Here is a 17,039-nt window from a genome sequence, read left to right as displayed (position 1 = left end):
CACCTGGGGTATGGTGGAGGATAAGGAACCTAATTATGTATCAAGGATGATCAGATATCAAGGATAGGGGTACTGGTCAGACTTAGCAGGAGTTTTGCTAAAACTGGACAATTCAGGGACGAATATGGAAGTCCAAAAATCAGGTCTGGTTGAAAAAGAGCTCAAAGGAACCTGAGTAGAGTTTGATCAATGACAGAATCTTTGTCAATATCTTCCATTCACTCTAAAATTATTTTATTTCACAAATAAAACTGTCCATTACAGAAATATTTGAAAATACTGCTAAGTAATAAAAATATTTTATAATCATCTAGAAATATATACTACTAATATTTTAGTATGAATATTTAAAATTTTTCTATCATATATTATACAAACATGCATGTTTTCTGATAAAGAAATTATGCAAATACATACAGTTTTGCAACCTGCTATTCCTGATTACTATATTTGGAGTGATAACAGTGAGAAGGGAGTTCAAGTTCCTACTCTGATCCCTTTTGCACTTCCCTTTTTCCTTCTCCCAAAGTAAGGAGATATTAATGTGTTGTGTGAAGTAACAAGATTCTGGTGGGACCACATGGGTGGGCTTAGGGGGCATCTAAAAGTCAGACTGTGGCTTTGATTTACCATAGCTTGTCTCTTCTTTTAACAGAATGCTAAATAGTCCCCAGGCATGCTCCCTTGAAACAGGCCAGTCACCTCTTCTTTTTTCTTTTTTCTTTCACTTTTCTTTTTCTTCCAGTTTTATTGAGATATAATTGACATAGAGCACTGTATAAGTTTAAGGTGTACAGCATAACGATTTGACTTAATACATCAGGAAATGATGACTACAATAAGTTTAGTGAACATCCCACCATCTCATATAGATAAAAGTTAAATAGAAAAAAAATTTTTCCTTATGATTGGAACTCTTAGATTTACTCTCTTAACAACTTTCATATATAACGTATAACAGTGTTCATTATATTTATCATGTTGTACGTTACATCCCTAGTAACATCTCACTTTATTTTTTTAATTTTTATTTTATATTGGAGCATAGTTGATTAACAATGTTGTGTTAGTTTCAGGTGTACAGCAAAGTGATTCCATTATGTATGTACAAAAAATAGTTAGGTACATGTACATGTATCTCTTCTTTTTTGAATTCTTTTCCCATTTAGATTATTACAGAATATTGAGCAGAGTTCCCTGTACTATACGGTAGGTCCTTGTTGGTTATCTATTTTAAAAATAGTAGTGTGTACATGTCAATCTCAAACTCCCAATCTATCCCTTCTCCCACCCTTCCCAACCGTAACCATAAGTTCGCTCTCTAAGTCTGCAAGTCTGTTTTGTAAATAAGTTCATTTGTATCATATTTTTTTTTAGATTCCACATATAAGCGATATTGTATGATATTTGTCTTTCTCAGTCTGACTTACCTCACTTAGTATGATAATCTCCAGGTCCATCCATGTTGCTGCAAATGGCAGAATTTCATTCTTTTTCATGGCAGAGTAAAATTCCATTGTATATATGTACCACATCTTCTTTATCCATTCCTCTGTCGATGGACATTTTGGTCCCTTCCATGTCTTGGCTATTGTAAACAGCGCTACAGTGAACATTGGGTTGCATATATCTTTTTGAATTACGGTTTTCTCCATGTATATGCCCAGGAGCAGGATTGCTGGGTCATATGGTAGCTCTATTTTTAGTTTTTTAAGGAACCTCCACACTGTTCTCCATAGTGGCTGTACCAATTTACATTCCCACCAACACTGTAGGAGGGTTCCCTTTTCTCCATTATCTCTTCTTCCTGACTGGAGAAATAAGCTCACCCTGGACTTTTCTTTCCAAACACGGCCAGCTCCACTTCACTCTTTCTTTTCCAAACTGGCCACCAGGCTTTGGTCTGGCCAGTGCAGGCCAGATTTGTGCACCAAGGCTTAACTTGTACACCTTTGGCTCCATCTCTACCAGAGCTAGAAATCAAGATTCAGATTAGGCTTAACAGTGAAAAATTCCTTGGACCTCTAGTCTAGGCCACAATATTCTGTCTTATTTTGACCAAGGCTCAGAGTAGCAATACATTTTACTTTGCTTTCTTTTCCTTGCACTTATATCTTTCTCTAGAACGTCAAAAAGAATGTTTAGGTACTTTTCCCCAAAACTCCTAGAAGATAATTTAGCTATTTCTGCTTATCTGTTTTATATAAAATATATGGACTTGGACTTTTTTTGGTTTGAAAACTTTTAACTAAAAATCCAAATTTTAAAAAAGCATATGAGTATTCAGATTACCTAGTTATTCTTAGGTAATATCAAATAAGCTTTGATATTTTATATTTTTTCTAGGGAATTTGCTCACTTCATCTAGATTGACAAATTTTCAGACATAAAACTGTTCAAGATATTTCTTTGCTGTCCTTTAAACATTATAGCCTCTGTAATAATGTTTCTCTTTCTCTTCTGATGTTTGCATTTTCTGTCATTTAGTAATTTAAGTTTCTTCTCTTTTTTTCTTGGCCAGTTTGGCTAGAAGCTTATCAATTTTATTGATCTTGTCAAATAACCAGCTTTTCATTTTATTGATTTTCTCTATTACTTTTGTTTCAATTTAATTGATTTCTGCTCTTATATTTATTATTTATTTCTGCTTGCTTTGGGTTTAATTTGCTCTTCTTTTATAGTATGTTAATGTGGAAGCTTAAAACATTGATTCAGTCCTTTCTTCTTTTCTAATGTACATATTTAATACTATAGATTTCTCTTTAAACGTTCTCTTAGCTATACTCCACATATTTAAATATTTGTATTTTCATTATCATTGAATTTAAAATATATTCTTATTTTCCTTGGACTATTTCTTTGATCCATGGATATTTAGAAAGATGGTTTTTAATTGCCAAATACATGGAGATTTTAGAGATATCTTTCTCTTATTGATATCTAATTTAATTATGTTATGGGTTTATAGTTTGTATTCATTCAATTATTTCATTCTAATTTTTTAATCTTTAAAATTTTATTTAAAGTCCATTATTGACGTTTAAATGGAAAAATTATCAAAGTATGTTTTGCTATTATATTCAAAGACTTGGTATCTATACAAAATACCTTAATTTTTTTTTGTTTTCTTTTTTTTCCTTTTTTAAAAATTGAGGTATAGTTGATATACAGTATTATGTTTCAGGTGTATAACCTAGTGATTCACAATTTTTAAAGCTTATACTCCATTTATAGTTATTACAAAATATTGGCTAATATTCCCTGTGCTGTACAATATATCATTGTACTTTATTTATTTTATTCATAGTAGTTTGTACCTCTTAATCATCTACCCCTATACTGTCCCTCTCCCTTTCCCTCTCCCCATCAGTAACCACCAGTTTGTTCTCTATATCTGGGACCCTGTTTCTGTTTTGTTAAATTCACTAGTTTGTTTAATTTTTTTAGAATCCAAATGTAAGTGATATCATACAGTATTTGTCTTTCTCTGACTGATTTATTTCACTTAGCATAATGCCCTCCAAGTCCATGCATGTTTGTACAAATGGCAAAGTTTTATTCTTTCTTATGGCTGAGTAGTATTCCATTGTATATATAAACCATATCTTCTTTGTTGATGGACGTTTGGGTTGCTTCCATATCTTGGCAATTGTAAATAATGTTGCTATAAACCTTGGGGTGCATACACCTTTTCAAATTAATGTTTTCACTTTCTTCAGATATATACCCAGAAGTGAAATTCCTGGATTGCACGGTAGTTCTATTTTAAGTTTTTTGAGGAACCTCATACTGTGTTCCACAGTGGTTGCACCAATTTACATTCCCACCAACAGTGTATGAGGGTTCTCTTTTCTCCACATCCTTGCCAACATTTGTGATATGTGTTCTTTTTGATGACAGCCATACTGGCAAGTATGAGGTGATATTTTATTGTGGTTTTGAGTTGCACTTCTCTGATGATTAATGATGTTGAACATCTTTCCATGTGCCTGTTGGCCATCTGTATGTCTTCTTTGGAAAATTGTCTATTCAGGCTTTGGGCTCAGAGGGTCTTAAGGCAGTCTGTCTGCTAATGGGTGGGGCTGTGTCCCTGCCCATTTAATTGCTTGGCCTGAGATGTCCCAGTACTAGTGCCTATGGGCTGGTGGGCATGGGTGGGGCTGGGTCCTGAGGATCATAAGCTAGAAGGAGGATTCCTAAATGGTGAATGCCAGCACCAGTGTCCACATGGTAGAACAAGCTCTCCAAAATGGCTTCTGCCAGTGTCTATGTCCCCAAGGTGAGCTGAAGTTGCCTTCTGCCTCTCCAGGAGATTCTCCAGATCAGTAGGTGGGTCTGACCCAGACTCCTTTCAAATTACTGCTTCTGCCCTGGGTCCCAGTGCATGTGAGATTTTGTGGTGTCCTTTAAAAGTTGAGTCTCTATTTCCCACAGCCCTCTGGAACTCCTAAAATAAGCCCCACTGACCTTCAAAGCCAAACTTTCTGGGGTCTCACCTTCCTAGGACGAACCCCTGGTCTAGGGAGCCCGATGTAGGGCTCAGACCCCTTACTCCTTTGGGAAAACCTCTGCAATTGTAATTATTCTCCCATTTGTGGGTCCGAGGGTATGAGAATTGACTATATCATGACTCCTACCCATCTTGTTGTCATTCCTTCTTTATATCTTTAGCTGTAGAAGATCTTTCAGGTAGGTTCCAGTCTTTTTTGTTGATGGTTGTTCTGTAAATAGTTGTAAATTTGGTGGGCCTGTAAGAAGAGGTGAGCTCAGGGTCTTTCTACTCCATGATCTTGGCCCTCCCCTAATTCAATTATTTTAAATATTACACAGAATAGAGTTTATTTTGGTGAATGTTCAGTGCACACATTAAAAAAATAATGTGTATTCTACTGTTGTTTGATATAGTATTCTATAACTATCAAGTTGGTTGATAATGTTCTTTAGGTCTTCTCTACTTTCATTGATTTTCTCTCTACTTGTTCTATCAATTATTGAAAGAGGAGTATTGAAGTCTTAATCTGTAATTGTCTCTTTCTTCTTTGTCTCTTTCTCCTTCCCATTCTATCAGTTTTTGCTTCAAGTATTTTAAAGCTCCATTGTTCAGTGCTTACAGACTTAGTATTATTTTGTCTTTTTGATAAATTGAATCCTTTATCATTTTGCAATGTCCCTCTTTATCTCTGGTAATATTCCTATTTTGTTTGCTAACCACTCCAGCTTTCTTCTGATTAGTGTTGGCATAGTATGTCTGTTTTTCATACTTTTATTTCTAATTTATCTGTGTCTTTGTATTTGATGTGTGTTTCTTCTCAACAGTATATAATTATAGTATGTGGTTAGATCTTGCTTTTGAATCCAATCTGACAATCTGTCTTTTATTTGGTATATTATACCATTTATATTCAATGAATTATTGATGTGATTGGATTAAAATCTATCATTTTGCAGGATATTTTTCTATCCATTCCATTGTTCTTTGTTCTTCTTTCCTCTTTTCCTGCCTGCTTTTGGAGTATAGAAACTTTTTTATGATTCCATTTTATATCTACATTTGGCTTATTGTTTATATATTGTCTATCTTTTGGTGATTCTCTTAGGGTATGCAATATATTATTTTAATTAATTACATCTACCTTCAAATAATATCATACCACTACATTTACAGGGCAATAATCTAACAAATTGTAATTTCTCCCTCCAATCTTTTCTGCTATATTATCATATATTTTACTTTTATCTGTAAAGGTATGATATATTGCTACTCTTTTGGCATTCAGTTACCTCTTAGATTAATTCATAAGAAGAAAGATCCTTTTTATATGAACCTTACTTTTTAACTATTTTCAGAGATGTTTGTTTGTGTAGCACCAAGTTTCTCTTTGATATCATATTCCTTCTTCCTGAAGAACTTCCTTTCATAATTTTTTTTTCCTCTAGCACTTTGGGTAATGATTTTTTTTTTTTTTTTGGTTCTTGTCTTAAAAGTTTTTATTTTACACTTTTTTTTTTCACTGTGTCCCAGGCTTCTTTATTTAAAAACAAAGTGATGACTGACATTGTGTTTAAAATCAAGAACATCAATGAATATTACCTTCCTTCTGACTATTTCCCTCAAAACTCCCTGTTCCCATTCTTCATATTCCCAATTAATTGAATGTTTCCTATTTATTGAATGAAAAACCTAACTCCAAAAGCCCTGGCACAAATCTCAGGGTCCTGTTTCCCCAGTTTCTCCTGCTTTCCTCATCCCTCACTCCTGCCCCCACCCCTCAGAGAAAAGCAGGCACCTCAGTTGGAATGCATGAGAAAGCCCAGAGTGGTGAGCTGGACAAAAAGGAACACTTCACCCTCAAAGGTCAAAGGGACCAAGGAGTACAGAATAGTGAAGTGAGAGCCCCCATAGTCTAGGCTACTGAAATGGGTCCTGGTGCCAGAGAAAAGCACACTGGTGACCCCATGAAAGGAGACTCAGCAGCCTCAAAATACTCTCATTGGGAGTAGTTCCTGCTTGATTGACTGCCCTTCTGGTACCAGGTACAGAGCCACACTCAGACTATGTGCTTGTTGATGCCAAGCTACTTAGTTCTCAGTGCTTATCTGCTCTCCCTTTCGAGCCTGCTGCAGGAGGGACTCCTCTTTGCCTTTCCCCTGAAGATTCTCCTTGTTGTCAGCTTCCTCCACCTATTTCTGCAGCAGGGGACACAGCTTACACACATTCCTGACACTGAGCTGCAGAGTCTCAAAACAGCAGCTGCTGCTTTGGCTAAATACTTTCCCACTGGGTGATCCTCTTCTGCTTTGGAGCTCCTGTAAAGTCCTGATGTCCTGAGACCCTTCCAGGTTTTGCTGCAGCTTCACCTTGTCCTGCTTCATGCCACCAGGAAGACAGCACAAGGCTTGGGGGAGACCCCTTCAGAGTTGCTCTCAATCCTGGCCCCAGACTAGACTTCAGGCTGAGAAGTTTCCAGCAGCCTTGAGGATCCAGCCCCATTCCAACCTAAAGGACCCATTATGCCATCCCTCTGCAGAACTCACATAGCACTGAGTACCCCAAAAACTTCAGCTACTCTCCAACCCCTGCCCAATTCCTGGACCATATTGGAGGAGGCACAGAAGCGGGGTGCTGGAAGCCCAGCCAGGTGAGAAGGTCAACCCAGCCCAGCTCCAACCTTCCTGACCCATCACCTACACCTACCCCTACATCTGTGGAAGTAAAAAGGCAAAATTCAAAAGCAAGTAGGTATCCTGCAGTGAGGAAGAAAGTCCCCCAAGCTGGGGACCTGGACCACATTAATTTTTGGAAGTTATTTTTTGTTAGGTAAAATTCTGAGTTGGCAGGTCTCTTTCCCCCACAGTTTGAAATATGTCACTCAGTTACTCAGTTATCTTCTGGCTGTGTACTTTTCCCCCCCTTCTCACTACCTTCAAACTTTTCTCTATCTTTGGTTTTTAGCCACTTCAATATAACGTGTCCAGGTGTTTTTGTGTTTTTATTTTCTTATGATTTGGTTTCTGTTTGTTTTGTTTATTCTGCCTCAGGTTCTATGTTTCTTGATTCTTTCGTTTGATGACTTTCATTATCTTTGAAAAATTCTTGACCATTATGTTTTCCAAATATTCCTTCTGCCCAACTCTCATTCTTTTCCTCTAAGTTTCCAGTTACACATAAGTTAGATAACTTGATAGTCCTTCACAGTACTTGAATATTCTGGGTTTTTTTTTACTCTTTTCTTTCTTTGTGTTTAATTTTGATATCTATTGACCTATATTCAACATCACTGTTGTTTCCTCTACTGTGTCTAATTTACTGATGAGCTCACCAAAGGCATCCTTTATGTTTGTTCTCATGTTTTTAAAAAATTATTTCTACCATTTTCACTTGACTCTTAAAAAACACTTTCTATCCGTCTAGCTCTAAATTCTCTCTAAATCTGATCATGCATGGAAACTTTAACATATTACTCATGATCATTTTAAATTTCCTGACTGATAATCCCAACTTCTGAGTCATATCTGACACTTGTTCTTTTGATTGTTTTGCCTTTTGACATTGGGTTGTCTCTTTCTTGTTTTTTTTTTTTTTTGTTGTTGTTGTTTGTTTGTCTCACAAGTTTTATCTGAAGTCTGGTCTTCATGTGTAGGACAATAAAAATGGAAGTAAATCGCACTTAAAGGACAAATGAAATATCCGGAATTATAAAAACTTTAAATTCTTTTTATTAGGTGAAGTGTATATTTCAGATACCAAGTTAAAATGGACATTGACTATAAACTTTGGTAGAGTGTATTGTATATGTATGTGGTGGGGGTCAGACTCTTAAAGGTATGAGGTAAAAGGAAAAATCACTCTAAGATTCTGCTTAGATCTGAATAACATCTGGATATATGGGGCATATCCAAAGTAGTGAGAGGACCGCCAACCATTGAGATTTCTGTAAAGTAATAATCGCTTCATATGAAATAGTATAGTACATGTATGCCTGGTTTCTATATAAAGCATTAAATTCTACCTTAGGGGAAAAGGGTTAGGTATCTTAGTTTGTGTTCTGCCACAGACTGAGACATTGTTTGAGTGCAGTAATTTATTTGTGAATAGTTGATGAGTGAGAAAGTGATGAAGTGAGACAGGAAAGGGAATGCAGCCGATAAAGGGTAATTTACCAAACAAGTTACAACTGTGGGCAATCAAGCTTAATCATTTTTGGAAACACCATGAGCCAGTATAGAGCATGAATGTCAAATTTATATCAGCCAAAGGGCGAAGGATCTGGGGTATTTATTCACCAACTCCTGCCAATCATTGGTTGGTAAATGGTCTGGGGGAGAGTCTATGAACAGTAGTCATTTCCCAGTTCCTCCAATCTGCCTTAAATGCCTCTGGCCATCAGAGAAAGCCCTCAGATGAAGATGTATAGTTAGAAGAGACATGGGCAGGCACCAACAGTATCTGTAACAGGGAATATATCGGAATCAATGGACAGTGTGATCTGTGACTCACATTGAATGAGTCATTCAACACTAGCTATTATAGTGAGTCAGACTACCTCTCAAGCAACCCATTCTCAAAAACCTTAAATTTAGGTTTGTCCACATATAACAAAAGAAATGATGAAAATTGCTCTTACAGTATTAGAAAAGTGGAAAACAGTGTTTCACAGTGAGTCATGGCATACAATTTATACTATGTAACACTTAACATTAGGGCCTTTTAATTGGAATAAAGTTTCCTCTGATAGTTGCCAAAACTCCCCTAAAATAGTGATGGAATGTTATTTAATTTGTTTTGTAGTCTTTAAAAATCTAAGCAAATACTCTTCCCAGTCACATCATCATCATCCATTGGGTCATTGCTTATGGTGTCTAGTACACAGGGCAGCCAGCAATACAATATTGTGTTGTGAATAGTGCCCCTGAGTTAAGCAGTGCACACAGTTTGCAAGGCCATTCAAAATTCCTCTGTACACACTTTGTTATAACACTATTCATGGAACCCATTTTTCTCTGAGTAATTTATAAATGTTCCATTGTCTCTGTACTTTCAGTGCAACAAATGGGAAATCAAATATTACTGTACTTACCTTTACTTTGTTAGTAACCCAGTCTCTCTATCTAGAAGTTTAGAGATCCTCTCTTTACCCTGAAATCTGGGACTGTTTGCCAGGAGCATAGTCCTTTTGTGGTTGTTATAGTATCAGTGCTATCCATTGCAGATTATTTAGCTTAGGAATCCAAGATTTCCTTTGTTTCTAGGAAATGGCTTGATGAGCTATATTTTAGAATGAGTGAGCCTAACTTGTTAATTCTAGAATCACCAGTTTAGAGGATGTAAATACACAATAGACTCCCTCCAGTGGTCATTTCTCTCCAAAAATACTCTCAAAAAAGAAATTCTTCTATATATGAGATTTTTCTAATGAGTTTGAATATTATATGGCTTTACAGCACTTGTGCTTTGAAATAACTGTTCTTTTTCACAAATCTAAACCCTTTCTCCCTATCTGGTTGAAGAGAGGACAGGACACCTTGCTGAAGCATGGATGGATTAGATAATTTGATCTCTATCAGCACCAAAGATGCCCCTATTAAATTCTTCCACTTATACAACAAGGACAGTTTTCTCCCAGAACTAATTTGATTTGTAGAATTTTTAAATTCATTTGGCTTCAATGTGTTCATTCCTCTTGTTACTGCATGTTTAGATGGCCGATTACATTTATATAATCATTTTAAGTTCACGTACTCTCTGTGCCCTGAAGATAGTCTAAGACAGGGCAGTGGAGCTGCATTTCTGGCTTCAGTTCTCAGCCTTGCATCCTCCTACCTTGCATACCTGTTGTGTCTATACATCAGGTTTTCTCTATATGTAATTCTTCCTTTTAATTCTTCCTTACTGATCAGCAGTATCAGGTCGTCACCTAAGGATTTTGCAACAGCAGTAGGTAGCCAATGATGATATAAATTCAAACTAATTTTACATTTTCTACCTTAGAATTCCTTTAAATTTAGGAGATGGCCAACAGAGAAAGTCACTACATGTTCCGTACAGAGCAGTCAATGAAAGAACAATAAATATTACATTGTAAGTTTTTACAATCACTTCAGAAATGAGAACCATTCCATACTGGCACTTACCCGAATTAAGAAGAAGTGTTGCATCATGTAATTGCAGAAATAAATTATTTTTACTTAAATAGTAAACATGCAAGAGATTATAAGAAGCGTGAAAATTATGTAAAGTTATGTTTCTGCCTTATTAAACATTGTAAAGATTAATACAGTAGACTGCTAATATCTGAGGAAATATATTCTGAAATCTTTTAATATCTGCAAAGTCTTGAATACCACTATTACCTATAATTTTCCTGATAAAATGCACTATGTACTTGCATATATTTGAGCCATGTTCAGTAGTTCACTTTTTATTTTATCCCAGCTTCCATTATTCTCCAGTAAAATCCACCAGTCTCTTATATTCTGTGCTTTTTAAACATTTTCTTTATTACAAAGAAATTTTCCTCTTTACGGACAATCTCCTCCAAGAAGTCACTTCATCTGAGTCTCTGAACAGTTGAGAAGCAGCAAGAGTTTTGATATGCAAGCTGTAGACAATTATCTTCACTCAGTCACACCAAACTCAAACAAAGAAACATGCAAATGTCTGCCACAGCAAAATTACAAACTACTATATCAATTTAGAAGGAATTTACAGAGTCAAACATTGAAAATTCTAAATCCTTTGTTTTAAAAAGGCTGTTCTATTTTTCATTAAAAATTCAGTTTTCTGAAAGAATAAAATATCTAGGAATAAACCTACTTAAGGAGACAAAAGACCTGTATGCAGAAAATTATAAGACACTGATGAAAGAAATTAAAGATGAAACAAATAGATGGAGAGATATACCATGTTCTTGGATTGGAAGAATCAACATTGTGAAAATGACTCTACTACCCAAAGCAATCTATAGATTCAATGCAATCCCTATCAAGCTACCACTGGCATTTTTCACAGAACTAGAACAAAAAATTTCACAATTTGTATGGAAACACAAAAGACCCCGAATAGCCAAAGCAATCTTGAGAACGAAAAACAGAGCTGGAGGAATCAGGTTCCCTGACTTCAGACTATACTACAAAGCTACAGTAATCAAGACAGTATGATACTGGCACAAAAGGAGAAATATAGATCAATGGAACAGGATAGAAAGCCCAGAGATAAACCCACGTACATATGGACACCTTATCTTTGATAAAGGAGGCAGGAATATACAGTGGAGAAAGGGCAGTCTCTTCAAAAAGTGGTGCTGGGAAAACTGGACAGGTACGTGTAAAAGTATGAGATTAGATCACTCCCTAACACCATACACAAAAATAAGCTCAAAATGGATTAAAGACCTAAATGTAAGGCCAGAAACTATCAAACTCTTAGAGGAAAACATAGGCAGAACACTCTATGACATAAGTCACAGCAAGATTCTTTTTGACCCACCTCCTAGAGAAATGGAAATAAAAACAAAACTAAACAAATGGGACCTAATGAAACTTCAAAGCTTTTGCACAGCAAAGGAAACCATAAACAAGACCAAAAGACAACCGTCAGAATGGGAGAAAATATTTGCAAATGAAGCAACTGACAAAGGATTAATCTCCAAAATTTACAAGCAGCTCATGCAGCTCAATAACAAAAAAATAACAACCCAATCCAAAAATGGGCAGAAGACCTAAACAGACATTTTTCCAAAGAAGATATACAGACTGCCAACAAACACATGAAAGAATGCTCAACATCATTAATCATTAGAGAAATGCAAATCAAAACTACAATGAGATATCATCTCACACCGGTCAGAATGACATCATCAAAAAATCTAGAAACAATAAATGCTGGAGAGGGTGTGGAGAAAAGGGAACCCTCTTGCACTGCTGGTGGGAATGTGAATTGGTTCAGCCACTATGGAGAACAGTATGGAGGTTCCTTAAAAAACTACAAATAGAACTACCATATGACCCAGCAATCCCACTACTGGGCATATACCCTGAGAAAACCAAAATCCGAAAAGAGTCATGTACCAAAATGTTCATTGCAGCTCTATTTACGATAGCCCAGAGATGGAAACAACCTAAGTGCCCATCATGGGATGAATGGATAAAGAAGATGTGGCACATATATACAATGGAATATTACTCAGCCATAAAAAGAAACAAAATTGAGCTATTTGTAATGAGGTGGATAGACCTAGAGTCTGTCATACAGAGTGAAGTAAGTCAGAAAGAAAAAGACAAATACCGTATGCTAACACATATATATGGAATTTAAGGAAAAAAATATGTCATGCAGAACCTAGGGGTAAGACAGGAATAAAGACACAGACCTACTGGAGAATGGACTTGAGGATATGGGGAGGGGGAAGGGTGAGCTGTGACAGGGCGAGAGAGAGGCATGGACATGTATACACTAACAAACGTAAGGTAGATAGCTAGTGGGAAGCAGCCGCATGGCACAGGGATATCGGCTCGGTGCTTTGTGACCGCCTGGAGGGGTGGGATAGGGAGGGTGGGAGGGAGGGAGACGCAAGAGGGAAGAGATATGGGAACATATGTATATGTATAACTGATTCACTTTGTTATAAAGCAGAAACTAACACACCATTGTAAAGCAATTTTACCCCAATAAAGATGTTAAAAAAAAATGCAGTTTTCTGTGGTATGAAGACCTCCTGCCATTGAAACAAATATCCATTGAAGTTGACTTTTATCAGACAGTACTCAGAAACTACCCTAGGCACGCCTCCTCTTAAAATTATAAAGCCAAGGCTTACTTGCACAACTACAGACCCCTTGTATTTTGCAAAGTTTGAGAAGAACAAATTTGAATTTTGCCTTAAGAACTGTTTATTTATTCATTATTCTCCTCAAGGCACCTATAACCTCTTTGTTCCTCAGACTATAAATAAAAGGATTTAGCAGAGGAATTAGAATTGTATAAAATAAAGAATATAGTTTACCCTGATTTTCAGCTGGTCCAGGCCCAGGGTGCACATACATGAAGAAGAGAGCGACATAGAACAAGGAAACAGAGAGCAGGTGGGCACTGCACATGTAGAAGGCTTTGCTCCTGCCCTTTTCAGACTTCATTTTCTGGATGGCAAAGAAGACATAGCAGTAAGAGATAATGATACTCATAAAAGTGAAAGACTGTATAAAAACTGAAAATGTGAAAATCAGGGGCATATTAATTCTAGGATCACTACAGGAAATCTTAAATAATTGTAAAATTTCACAGTAGAAATAATGCATTACATTGGACTTGCAGAAAGTTAATCTAAATAACAAACCCACATGCATCAGGGGATGAAGAAACCCAATAATATAAGAGACACCTAATAATTGAGTGCAGAAGATATTGGACATCACCACTGGATAAAGCAAGGGGTTGCATATGGCCACATAGCGGTCATAGGCCATCACCACCAGGAGGAAACATTCTGTGTTTGCACTGGAAGCAAAAATATAAAATTGGGAGATGCACTCAAACAGGGATATCATATGATTCATAGATAAGAAATTCATTAGCATTTTGGGAGTCACAGAGGATGAAGAACAAGCATCTGCAAAGGCTAAACTGCCCAGAAATAAGTACATGGGTGTGTGAAGTTGGGGGTCCTTCCAGATGAGAAAAACCAGTCGAAGGTTGCCCACCATCGTGGTGAGATAGATCACCAAGAACACCAGGAACAGGGGGACCTGCAGCCTTGGAAGATCTGTAAGTCCAGTGAGAACAAACTCAGTCACCAGTGTCTTGTTTGCCACCATTATATTCACTCAGTCTATCACTGCAGTAAAAGGGTAGGTGAAGAACACAGTAATGAAAGACAATGAAAATAATCACATTTTATTTGAAAAAAATATATCTGCCTTGTTTATGTATCCCCTCTAATCAGGACATTTGCCTTTTATTCTTGAGTAAATATTCTTTACAAACAATAAGTATTTGGGAAACTGGTCCCATAAACTAGGGGGAAAAATATAAAAATATATATACATATAGTAATGATTTCATGACTTGTATAAAAGAAGTGAGCTTATTTTGTAATTTGGAAAGATTGATTGTAATTTAATAATCATCTTCTAATATAAAAATCTTTAAAAATAGGTATAGAATCTAGCTATTTAAATAAGCTAAAGAATAGTTATCAAAACTAATAGCACACATTCTAAATAATACAGCATCTCCCTTCAAATTAAGAACAGATATAGAATATGATATGGCATGGAAGTAGGAAAGTATAATAGTAAAACAAAACAAAGACTCCAAAGCAGATTCAAGTATATATTGGAATTTAATATATTACATGGGTGATTTTTCAATTGAGAAAAATGATGATTTATTCAATAAATAGTATGACTATATTTGCCTATCTATCAGGAAAAAAGTAAGAATAACTCCCTTTCTTACGCCTGTTTTAAAGCTGCTGCCAGATAAAGGACTTAAAAGTTAAAAAAAAATAACAAAACAAAAATAAACAATTAAACACTCTGAGAAAAGTCATAAAATAAATATAATTTAAATATATTACAAATTTTTTGACTAATGTAGGAAACCCATAAATTATAAAGAAATATATAGGTATATTTAATCTACTACTTCATGAAAATTGAGTACATATCAAATCTATAATAAGGTAAAAGATTAATAAAATTTTGGAAGAAATATGTATAATAAATTAAGATGAAATATCAGTACCTATCACATACAAAAAGTATTACAAATTGATAAGAAAAGTCAAATAATTCAATAGAAAAATGAAAATGGAATTGAATGGGTGAGTCACAGAAAAATATGTCAACATATATTCAAAAAATGTAGGAAAACCTGCTCTCCTTCAATACTCAAGATGTGCAAATAAAATAGCAGTAAGACATCACTTTTCACTCCTCAGATTAGCAAAATTTATTGCTTAATGAAATTTGGACATGGCCACTCTCACATTTACTGGTGAGAATATAAATTAAGCTTTTTAAAAACAATTTGGCAGTCTCTTAAAAATAAAATACACATACTCTTCAACCCAGCAATCCATGTCTGCAACCCATTCTATAGCAATAGCATATCATTTCATAGGAAGAAAAGTCTACTGCAGCATTGTTCATGGTGGCAAAAGACTGGAAATAATATGAAAACCAATCAGGATGAAGCAATGGTTGAACAAATCCTGGTGTAATTATATTAATCAACATTATGTCAGTCATTTCAAAATGAGTTATTGACCCACCAGTTGACTGAAGGAAAACTTCACAATTAATAAGGAAGTGAGAATAGTAAGATATAGAGAACTATATATGAGATGATCACATTAAACAGAAAAAATCTTAAAATGCTCACTTTCTGTCTTCGAACACATGCACACATATATATTTGTATATAACCATCTGAACATAAAGACTGTGTGGGGGCTTCCCTGGTGGCGCAGTGGTTGAGAGTCCATCTGCTGACGCAGGGGACATGGGTTTGTTCCCTGGTCCGGGAAGATCCCACATGCCGTGGAGCGGCTGGGCCCGTGAGCCATGGCCGCTGGGCCTGTGCGTCCGGAGCCTGTGCTCCGCAACGGGAGAGGCCACAACAGTGAGAGGCCCGCGTACCGCAAAAAAAAAAAAAAAAAAACGACTGTGTGAATCGATAGACTCCAGGGTGTTAATATTTATGATCTTCGTGTACGTGAGAAAATAAAGGAGAGGAGGAGAGAGATAAGCATTCCCCCCAAAAAAGTGTTTGTGATAAAAACACAATATATGTTATCATCCTATTTATACAATTATATATATTAATATATGTACAAAGATAGTTTTACTGATAGTCATAAGCCTGTTAATAGTGAAGATGAGAAAAAGAGAAACAACAAAAATGTTATTATTGTATTTAGTAGGTAGCAATAAAATTTTTAATTAAAAATAGGAATTCATTACAAGTAAAATTTTTTTGTAAAATTATATCTTCAGTTTAGTAATTTTTTGGATTATGTGGATATGCTTTTGAATATTTTCAGTGATATCTGACTTCAACCATTAAGAGTGATTTCTTTCTCTTTTTTTTTTGGAATACTCAAAAGGTATTTTGTAAATGAATAAAGTTAGGTGTACAAGTACAGTAAGTTTTTTGTTTGCTTTTATAACTAAGTACATTTCTTTTTGGATATATTGATAAATGTTTAATAATTTTTGTCAATGATGCAAATGAAATATTTGATGTAATCTTTTAATAATTTGAATTTCTTCTGTGACATGTAAATTTTGTCTAAAAGTAAATCCAAAAGAAGAGATCCTAAGATATTTGGAGGTGAACATAGAGATTCTTAGATTACCTAGAAGGGGAAAATCCACCTATAATTTAGTGTGTAAATTCAGCTATTTCTCAAAATAAAATGAATAACACAATTTTATACATGCACTTTTTGTTGATTAAAATACATACAAAAATTTACCTATTTTCCAAAATTGTATTAGTTTAACCTTAAAATAAGTCTTAGTTTTTATTTTCTGTCTTC

General features: G+C 35.4%; 1 protein-coding gene and 1 pseudogene across 1 annotated transcript; both read right to left on the bottom strand.

Annotated features, from left to right (window-relative positions):
- Positions 1 to 285: 285 nt before the first annotated feature.
- Positions 286 to 10,656, bottom strand: LOC111175810 (POU domain, class 5, transcription factor 1-like; annotated as a pseudogene).
- Positions 10,657 to 12,662: 2,006 nt separating this feature from the next.
- OR5AC2 (olfactory receptor family 5 subfamily AC member 2) lies at positions 12,663 to 15,946 on the bottom strand. Its single transcript, XM_089910435.1, has one exon. It carries the CDS (start codon positions 14,308 to 14,310, stop codon positions 13,390 to 13,392), a length of 921 nt encoding a protein of 306 aa, XP_089766561.1. The 5' UTR covers positions 14,311 to 15,946; the 3' UTR covers positions 12,663 to 13,389.
- Positions 15,947 to 17,039: the final 1,093 nt, after the last annotated feature.

This window comes from Delphinapterus leucas, chromosome 4 (genome assembly GCF_059928025.1).
Source record: "Delphinapterus leucas isolate spDelLeu-1000000601 "Yukka" chromosome 4, BTC_Dleu_Yukka2, whole genome shotgun sequence".
Classification (NCBI taxonomy): domain Eukaryota; kingdom Metazoa; phylum Chordata; class Mammalia; order Artiodactyla; family Monodontidae; genus Delphinapterus; species Delphinapterus leucas.
The sequence above is the reverse complement of the archived record's forward strand: the minus strand, read 5'-3'. Positions and strand labels throughout refer to the sequence as shown.

What these genes read in the sequence shown, in the direction of transcription:
- OR5AC2 (XM_089910435.1), bottom strand. Translation starts at nt 14,310, where the DNA reads ATGGTGGCAAACAAGACACTGGTGACTGAGTTTGTTCTCACTGGACTT.